Source organism: Caenorhabditis remanei, chromosome X, assembly GCF_010183535.1.
Source record: "Caenorhabditis remanei strain PX506 chromosome X, whole genome shotgun sequence".
Taxonomy (NCBI): Eukaryota; Metazoa; Nematoda; class Chromadorea; order Rhabditida; family Rhabditidae; genus Caenorhabditis; species Caenorhabditis remanei.
In genome coordinates, this window is record NC_071333.1 from 12,349,523 (window position 1) to 12,359,697 (window position 10,175).

The window sequence follows — 10,175 nt, forward strand, 5'->3', positions numbered from 1 at the left end:
TGGGACCACGGCTTCTCCTCTTCACACTCACACTCCCCTTTCCATCTTCCTTCCTCATTCATTTTTTGCATTGGAGCACTCACCACCACCACCAACCCCAATACGCCCAATTGCATGCTTTCAACTTTTTGGTCTCGATATTTCACCCGAGGTTTTTTCCCGGAGAAGTTGAATGATAAATTATCAGAACTTTTTGAGACTGACCGCACGAAATACTATTTATGGATACGTGTTTTTGGGAGAATGTGAGATGCATCTGTGTCTGTGTTTATGTGTGCGGTGCTTCAAAGTTTTTCCCAACGTCCTCACTACTACGCCTAACCCGGAGGCTCGACCCCTTGCGCATGCTCCCTAAAACTTCAAGTTCCCGCTAATTGTTCCCCTGAGCATCAGATTCAATTGTGCTCTTCATGCTCATTCACAACATTCTATTCTTTCTTCTTTTTTTTCTTCGTGTTCAGATTTCATGGTTCATAACGCTCTCCTCTTTTCAACTCGTTTTATTTTTCTCCACACTTCTGTAGACTCAAACTGAAATGGGTCAACAAACCAATTAACTTTATTACTTGTATTCTTCTATTCTTGAAATTGCTTTTCTGCAAAAAGAGTACTGAATGTATAATTCGTATCAAATTGGAAAACAGCTACTCGTATATTTTTGATTGTCAATGATTTCGAATTTTATATACTAGTTTATTTCAGAAAATGTGGCGAGAACTTGATATATTTGTGATTTTCATAACTTTTAATCTTATTGACACACTCCAAGAGCCATGTTTTCTCAAATGCAAAGACAATTATGTAAGTGCCTAATTACAGTGATCCTCATATAGATTGTATAACAATGTTGCAGATGAATGGAATGCAGTTCGACATGGGAGACTTCCATGAATGGTCAATTGATATGGTTACTCCAATGAACAGCCTTCTGAAGTAATATTTTGTCTATTTGTTATTCATTCATTATGTTTTCTTACTTTACTTTATTGTTTTCAGATTTGGGCAAGGCAAAATGGCACTAAGATTGACTCGTGCATGTAGAAGAAACGACGAGTATCATAGTTGTCTGCTAAGGTGTCCAAACGTTCCAGCAAAAGAGATACTGATCAAAGGACAAAATGTTTGGATGATATTATGCCATGATTTCAGAAATGATACTGGTTAGAAAACTGCCGTTACCTTATCCAATATCACTAATACATAGTAATTCCAGATTTCCGAGTAAACATAGTTCCATGTTGGTCGGATTACGGTCATCAAATATCTACTCGTTGTGAATCACTTGCTTCATTTCTACAGGCGGAAGTACTGCAGCTCCTTCAAGGTGGTCCCACTGGAATTCAAGAGTCACTGGATAGCTTGTGCAAGTAGGCATAAGACAGAAGAACGTCCCGTTTTGCATATTCTCATTTTAGAAGGGTTTATGAATACGACAAATGTTTTGTGAATGAAAATTATGACTTTTGTGGGTCTTCAGCAGCTCGATTCCTTGTCAAACTAAACCATCAAACATCACAGTGAGTTTTTTTCAATTACTTATTTTTGTGTTAGCTATGTTTGAATTGAGAACGAAAATGATTGTTTCAGTACTATTCTGGAACTCCTCGACCAGACTAACACAGTGGGAAAACTACCAAGAAGTTGCAAAGATTGGCTTAATCAAAAAGGAATGACAGGGTGGCAGAAAACAAAAACTGTTCAGCGGAAATTACGAAACTCAGCACAACTTCCATTTTTTGCGTTCTCTCTAATTGCGGTATTTTTTGTAAGAAATTGATTTTTCTTTGCTTTCCACTTGATTGGTTTCATTCTCGAAACCCTATTCTAGAATAAGCTGTGCTTTTGAAAAAACGTGTAAACATATATATTTTAATACTGAATCACTGATTATGTAGTTTTTTTCTCGAGATAAATAAATACTGCAAAATGATTGAAACTGAAAATTGAATTATTACGTTATAGATTGGAAGGATTATTCATGAATTGGCAATCTGGACAAGACATGTTTCTAGTTTTTGATTGTTCAGAAAAAGTTGTGCATTTGCTTTATTATCGGCGTTCAAAAATACGAGTACTGTATTCATTCTTCTCTAGTACGTCCTTGCTAAAATAGAGAAATTCATAGATCTGAAAAATGAAAGTTGCTAGGATCTTCTTATTCCGATTGAATGACAGATGTCTGAAGTGCGACTTTATTGAACCTAGAAATAGAAAAAAGTTCACTGAACCAAAACACAAAAAAGTTCTTACGACTCTCAAAGTTTACACTCAGTAAAACTTAAACTAATATTTAAAAAGGTTGCAAGAACCGTGAAATGGGGACCACTCCATCTCTCTCATAACTTCACTATGGTTCCTCATCACAATTTCTCAAAAATGTATCATTATTTAACGTTGTAGTGAGGCGCCCCTTTTTTTTATTGATGGCAATCTAGAAAAAATTGTGAGGTTAGAAAAAACTGGAGGAAATTTTTACAGAAAGCTGTTTTTGCATCAACAAAGTGTATTCCTGCGTTCATTGTTTAAAAATGAAAGTGCCTCTTCAATGCTTTCTGAAATAAGTGTCACTAAAATTCTGCAATTTCTACATTATAATTGAACAATTGGCCAACCCTGGTAAAAATGTTGCGTTCACAAGCTTTCTAAATAGAGAATTGGAAAAAAAAACTTGTAAATCGAACCAAATTTCTAATCAGAAAATAAAAAAGTTTATTTACCCATCTCTGTTACTGTATTTAAAATATCGATTTAACTCCTAGTCCAAGTGTTTCTGAATCTGTGATATATTAAAATGTATCTTCTAATATAATCAATTAATTGACAGTGTTTTTATTGATTTATTCATTTATTTGGAATTCGATTAAAGAATTGTGTAAAAGAGAATGAAATACAGCCGAGTATAATTCAGAATAAATAAATGTAAAATAACAATGACAATGAATTTACAATAGAGGAATGTGGGATTGTGGTAGTAAACCTTATACAGTTGAGATTTATAATTCCTAACTGGAGTACTTTGAAAGTGAAACGAACAGGTACAACAAATAGAAAAGAATTATCAATGAATGCTCTGTAATTTTAATTTTGAATTTACAATGTAGCCCGTTAAATCCAAATGAACACAAAAACTCTTGTTAATGTATGAAAAAACAGAACATCGACAAACGAAAAGTTGTAAAAAGCATGAAAACCAATAAATAAAGATTGATTGATATACGTATCAATCAACTGATGTGATAAAATCTAATGATTTCTGAGACCACAAAATTGTAGAACCTGAGTGAAACAAGCAGAAAAGTAAATTTCAGGTTCGAGTCAGTTCAAAATTTAATTATGATTTAATATTGCTGAAAAAAATTCATGTGGAGATAAAATGTACATAAAATGGAAACCATTCAAAATTTGAAGCAATTTTTCATCGTTCTACACAGACCAAACGGTTCCAAAATAAGAAACAAAATAAATGGCTCTGAACAAAATAAAACCTGGTAGCAAAGAATGTGGATTGGTCATTGTTCTTTTTTTTCCGAGTTTTTGTCTTTGTCCCCCGGTCAATAAATATTGTTCTGTGGTCTGTTCCTAGTTTAAAACTACTCTTGGTGTTTTTTTAACTAATGAAGTATCTAAATAAATGTTGCTGTGTAGAAATTTTGAAGTGAAATGATTCAGGTCAAACAAGTATTTATGTTAGTTTTGTTGTTTACAAGAAGCACTGAAATTTATTGTGAGTGTTCAAATCTTCGAATTTGAGCAGCTATTCAGAATACCAATTTCGCACACAAAAGACCTCCATCAAAGGTCTTGTTTTTTTTGGTTTGGACTGCATTCCCAAACTCTACAAGACTTGATCAATTTATTGAAACTTTGTGCTTCGTTTTTTTTTTGAATTTCTGTTCTTCCTAGTTCTCTGTTTCCATATACATTTTCTCTTCTTTGGAGTGCACAGCTTAAACTTCAATCTAAATTTCCCACAATCGGAAAGACCTCATTTCAACTTGGTCATCATTATTCCGGATGAAATAAAATAGCGGAAATTGAAATCAAGACCACTCGGATCTTTTGAATAATTCGTTTTTTTTTTGTCTTTCATCGCATGGCATAATTGCGAACTTACTTTCCATTGTTTCATCCCATTTCTTCTCTCATGAACCTAATGCATTTGTCCGAAGTTTCTCCGCATGTGCCGCAGATGTTGCACTTTTTGTCGGCGGATTGCCAAAACACACGTTTCTCCTCAATCGGGGATAAATGCACTCAATTTGCTTAAGCCTTCCAATGTTTGAAAAGAAGATTCGACTCAAACTTTGAAACAAAACACACTTTTTTTTGAGTTACTGATAACAGATGAACTTCCCAGTTTAACACGAAAAACTAACTCAGCTAATAATCTCAATCTGTTTTTCGTTCTTTTAACATCTTATCCAAATATTCTCCCTTTTTCTCTGGAACTACCAACTGACATCAGTCGATAACCGACAGCAGTTATCTATCACATCCGCTCACATCTTCTCTCAAATTTGTTATTTGTAATACCAACGAATCCAAGGAAAAAGATTTTCTGAAGACTATAAAGTATCTGTCCATTTTGAGACTTGTTTGCATGTCTGATTCTACGAACACGAAATTTCATTCATTGTTTTGGAATATATGATACCAGTTTTCATGTTTTCCTTCGAATGTAGTAAGAATAACCAACTTCTAGAAGCCATTGAAACCCCTCCTAAGATGTGAATTTACTATTCAAAAATAACACTTTTGAATCAGACTCCTACTTACCAAAAAAAAAAGATTATCCTTATCAATTTGTTAGTTTCTTGTCTGGATGGCACTTATGAATCACATCTAACAAATCCCCCCTTTTTAAAGCTTAGATGGACGAGGAGTCCCTGATATTGCTTATCAACAAAACTCGTGAGAAGAAAAGTGGAAAAGCCTTTTCGCATCTCTATTATCAATCTCTATTATCATACGATCAGAGGAAATAAGCCATTTCCTCAGGAATAGAAATCCTAAAATCCATTTTTGGCATTTGTAGTTTTTGATGACGTTTGAGGTGTGCGTGAGTTGAAGAGTTGAAATTTGAGAAACAATTGGTCAATCGGTCGAACGTACATGACGAAAGTTTTTTGGTTTTTTATTCTTTTCTCTCTTGTTGTGTTGCAAAATTTTGTGTTCTTAGTCTTTTTTTCTGGTTACACTTTTTCCGAAGAATCCCTTAACTAATCTCAGATTGTCATGCAATTTTTCAAAACTTGCATTAGAAAACAGCCATTTTCATTTGTATTTTCTGAAATAATCAAGAACTATTCAATATCGGCTATAAAAGTGGCATCTCTCATGAAGGTAGGCAATTTTTTGAATATAACACTTCCGAATGAAGTTAACGAGTGCTTGTGAAGCGATGTGAGAGGATTAATATTGCTGAGAATCGATAGCCGCATGTCGATTTGAGAGCATCCTGCCCCCGCTTCGGAAATGCCATACCTCTTCACACCTTTCCCCGTTTTTCTCTTCTCGATAAAACATGCAACTAGAATTTTATTATATGTTACTAGGACTAACTGGTTGTTCAATTTATTCGACATAAAATCAAATTTCAAGAGCATGAAGAACTCCAACCGAGGTATTGGGACTAAACTGGACCAAAAACACACCCTCATTCCTTTTCTTCCTCTCCTCCTCTTTTTTGTCTTCCTTTCTTCATTTTCCTATTTTTCTTTCCTCTTCCCATACGCTACTTTTTCCGTGGCCTTCTGAAAAAAAACGAATTGAAATCCCAGAATGACTTCACCACCGAGCTCACCGTCTCATTTGCATGTCCGAAAGTTGAGCACCACGAATGAGGATGAGGCGAAAACGACTTCGGCTTGCCCCCGAAAACCGGGTAGAAAGGTATTGTTGAATGCTTGAATTGAGTCATGAATGTGTTTGAATGAAGTGATTGCTGTTGAGTTGCGTATTTCACTTATTTTGTTAATGATATACAAACGTATATGACGTACCACATATTCCAGTCGTATTGTTCCCGCATCATATTCTTTTATATACCGATAATCCTTTTTGCGGTCTTCGTTGATATCCGCCGGGTTCTGACATTCTGCACTTATGGATGAAGACAGAGATTTGTTCATAAACATGCTTCATTCGATTATCATATTCAAATCCCCGTCTGTGACTGAAACTGAACGCCTGGCAAACATTCGAAAATTTTGAAATGATAGTTTTGAAATTCAGTAAAAGTGTGAAACGATGAAGAAGGAGTATTCCAAAAATTTTTGATTTTTAACAAGAATATGTAAATCATAATGTTCATTCGATGTATCCACATCACTTTATCCACTTTTTTTCCGTATTCAACTTATATTTTGTATCACATTTATATCAATGAACTCATCCTTCTTTTTGTACAGCTCGTGGCACTATCCGGAGAAGAAGATATCATGAGCGGAGGACCACCACCAGTTCAACAACCAAAGAGATTCCGTAACGGGCATGCTTCGTTCCGTCTTCGGATGCTCCAGGAGCAACATGGTCCTGCTAGTGGAACTACCACACAATCTGGATCTGGATTTGAGCCGGTGAGCTATGTCAACAAGTTATAATGTCTTACTGGAAACACTTATCAGTATATTATGAAACATTTCAATTTGATATTTTTTGTATTCATTTATTATTTCGTTTTGAATTATTTCTTCGAAGTTTTGTATATTATATTATTTGTTTCCTGATTATGTTATTTCTCACTGACCATTACTACAATTGTATCGCACTTGTTCACACATTAATTTGTGTTTTCGACCACATTATATTGTCGATGTAGGGTCTCGAGTCCGTAGAATTTCAAAAATTCTATTCTTGTCTCTTCATTAACGAGTACAAACACTCCGTTTAGCCGTGTTCAATAAGAAGCCTTCTTTTGTATCGTCTTCTTTATTTTTCACTACATTTTGTCTTCTTTCCACCTAAACCACATACGTATTCAACTAGACATATGTTATTGTAGATACAAAATTTTGTGCTTTTCAGGAATAGAAAAATCAATGTTCTGAATGAAGACGTCGACGCGAGTAGAAGATGAAAGTAGAAGAATTATGATCCTTATCACGCGTTGACTGACGGATTAACACTTTTCTTCTCTGCCAATACGAATGGAAAGAGTGCGGCAAGTGTGTGCTTGTATCAAATCAGGATTATCACCCAAGAATCCAAAAGAATAGAAGAGCGAGAGAGAGAGAGAGATAAAATTGTGAGCATTAGCAGACATGGATGTCGTTTTCTATCCCGACCGATAATCTTTGGCATGTGCTTCATAGTTCATCGTCGGTGTCTTTCACGTTGTATCCCTCATTCACGAAGTTTCTCGCAAGAAATAGTCCAACTTTTCCGGTTCCGCTGATTCTGCAAACTTGATATCAAAAAGGTCAAACTTTTCCATTTCAACTATTCAAAAATGGAAAATGCCCGCCGGATGACCAAATAATTTCCGATATATTTCATTATAAAGTAGTTGAGACGAGACAAATCCTTTCCATATCAATTTCCAGAACCCTCCATGACCAGCAAACTAATCCCTTTGTAGTTTCGCAGCGCTTGCTCGTTTCCTATTTTTGCGGATATCACCCGACCGCCTTTTTAAATTAAGTCCGTATTGTTTGCGATCATATTGCACTACCCGTTTGTAATCCGACTAAATCCAGAGAAGAAGGGGCCTATTCGAAATCTTCCTCTTTTCCATATTTTTTTCATCGCCATCAAGATATTGCTTTATTTCACTAGTCTTCGCATCTTCTTATTTTAATTTTTCTCTAGACACCTTCTTGTATAAAACAATGTCGTGGACTGCGGCAGGAGACGGATCATCTTGGGTTTCTTCAAAAGTAAAGGATAAGGTGGGAATGAATAGAAATTGATTTCTTCAGAATTTACGATAGAGATGCTAGTTTTAGGCGGAAAAGCATAAGCTCAAACCTCAATCTGTGCCCACATCACCTGCAGCATCCGGACGAGGAGAATCGTCGTTATCTCCACTTGATTCGGCACTACAAGGGTTGGTGGCATATCATGTGGCACTGCTTTTCGAGAATATTCTTTGGGAGCGAAGCCTCAAAACATTTTTAAGCCCGATTTTGGAATTAGTCTCTAGCAACTGATCATAGTTTCATAGTTTCAATTTTCTAATTGAAACAAAACTTTACTATTTTAGATTGAAGATGAAAAAACCATCAGTATCAAAAAGTTCATCTCCTCCTGGAACTCCATCAAAAGATCATCGTGATTCTTTTAGAGATTCCTTTAAGAAATCATTATTTCGGTAAGATTCAATCTATAATTTTAATTTCCGATTTTCAACCCATCAGCTCGTTCAGTACAAGTTCGGATAAAAGGAAGCCAACAACTTCAGCAGCGGGAGATATTGAGCAAGGACATGGAAGTCATCATGGACATGGAGAACATGCTGAGAATCCAGCTATCAGAGCAGTTCGACAGTTCAAATCCGCGCATGAATCCTTCCGCCTCCGCATGTTCCAGGAGCAACATGGATTTGAGCCGGTAGTATGTGCCTGATGTGGACTATCCTGTCTAGGCAAACTTCTTTACTAATAAATAGGAAAACAACAATTTCTCTCTTTCTTAAGCTAACACAATCACATTTCCAAAGTACAGTCATGTTGTGAATCACTTATACAAATGCTACCAATCGATAACCATCCATTTTTTCATAAATCATTTTTTCTTGAAATTTCACAACAACAAAAAATAATTTCCAGAGAAACTAACAAATTCGTTTTGAACTCCTCTAACTTTCCATTTTTCAGGTCTTCATGACCAAGAAACGGACAAGAGACAACAAATCCGTCATGAGTGAGTTCAAAGGTGGAGATCTCAATAAGTACACCGCTAAGACTTATGCCATTCAAAATGGAAACGAAGTATTTGGAGGTTAGTTGTGAATTAGGGTGACAGGGGTACAAAGAAAATACACAGTGACCAGAAAAGTAGGCAGATAAAGAATGGTGGTACTCAAAAATTTAAAAATTGGATACGTGCAAAAAATAATAGGTTTTATGGCCCATTAAACTTATTCACTGTTCTCAATAAACTCAGGAAATAGAATACCACCCACAAAAAAACTTGATGTTCTGCACTTTTGTGTTTTCAGTTCTTCAATACATTTAAAAAATACAATTTTCACGATCCCTGTGGAAAATACAATGCAAAAAAACATTTCAGAATGATATTTTTTAGTTTTTTCCGTTTTTTTTTCTTCTTGATTTCTCATTTCACATTGAAAAATCTGTTTTTTTTTGTTATTTCATTATTATCACGTCATTGGACAATAGATGGACACCACCGCCACCCGCTTCGTTTTCTTCCATCCGTGTGTGTCTACAATGAATTATTTAAAAAGGACCAATCAGATTTATATATCTCATGTAGATTTTTATTTAGGATGTATAGGACAAATGAAAAATATTAAGAAATCGGATAGTCTCTGAACGGAAATGTAGCCTTCCGCAGGACTTCTAAGGTCTTCTTGTTTGCATTTGCTCCTACTTTTATTGAATTAATTCATGTTTTCTTCAATTCACTCTCAAATCTGTTTCAAAGAGTTTAACTTCAGTGTTTTTTAAGAAAATCTTGCACTCTCTCCCAATAGTCTAGCCATCCGAACATTTTTCCCTTTTCCCATGTATGTAATACATTGATGGATATGCCAACCAGAAATGACAACTTCGTGTCAAAAGTCGGAAAAATATTCCATTCCGTTTTCTGGTCGAATCACCCACAGAAAAAAAAACCGAAAAATTTGTAGCAATTTGTTGCCATTCTGATTTGGTTCGGGGTCAAAAAGTGTGAGAAGACTGACAAAAACGACAGAAACGACCCCTGCCGATGATTGAATTTGTGTGCTTGTGTCTGTGTGTGAAGAGCAGTTGAAACTGAATCACCACACCGAGAAATGTTGGAGGGTAAAGGGGTCACACATCCCGAAAATGTTTCCATTTCCATGTTATGGATTGACTTTTCTTCTGCTTGCCCAGCTTCTTCTAGTTTTTTCTCACCCCCTTCTTGAGAATATTCCTATTCTGACTCGCATTTGTACCTTGTTATTGGTTTGGTGTTCCTATGTTCTAGGACTCGGTTGCGAGCCGTCAGTCAGCAGTCGGCAGTCA

At 35.7% G+C, this 10,175-nt stretch overlaps 2 protein-coding genes across 2 annotated transcripts; both read left to right on the forward strand.

Annotated features, from left to right (window-relative positions):
* Nucleotides 1-705: 705 nt before the first annotated feature.
* On the forward strand, nucleotides 706-1,371 carry GCK72_024439 (uncharacterized protein; the record flags this gene model as incomplete). The annotated part of the gene is made up of 4 exons (XM_003117717.2): nucleotides 706-801; nucleotides 854-933; nucleotides 997-1,160; nucleotides 1,214-1,371. The coding sequence occupies 4 exons, from the start codon at nucleotides 706-708 to the stop codon at nucleotides 1,369-1,371; spliced, it is 498 nt and encodes a 165-aa protein (XP_003117765.2).
* A 4,410-nt stretch (nucleotides 1,372-5,781) lies between these two features.
* On the forward strand, nucleotides 5,782-8,945 carry GCK72_024440 (uncharacterized protein; the record flags this gene model as incomplete). Its single annotated transcript, XM_053735889.1, has 6 exons — nucleotides 5,782-5,892; nucleotides 6,411-6,578; nucleotides 7,947-8,047; nucleotides 8,204-8,311; nucleotides 8,367-8,553; nucleotides 8,817-8,945. The coding sequence occupies 6 exons, from the start codon at nucleotides 5,782-5,784 to the stop codon at nucleotides 8,943-8,945; spliced, it is 804 nt and encodes a 267-aa protein (XP_053579455.1).
* Between the last annotated feature and the right edge of the window lie 1,230 nt (nucleotides 8,946-10,175).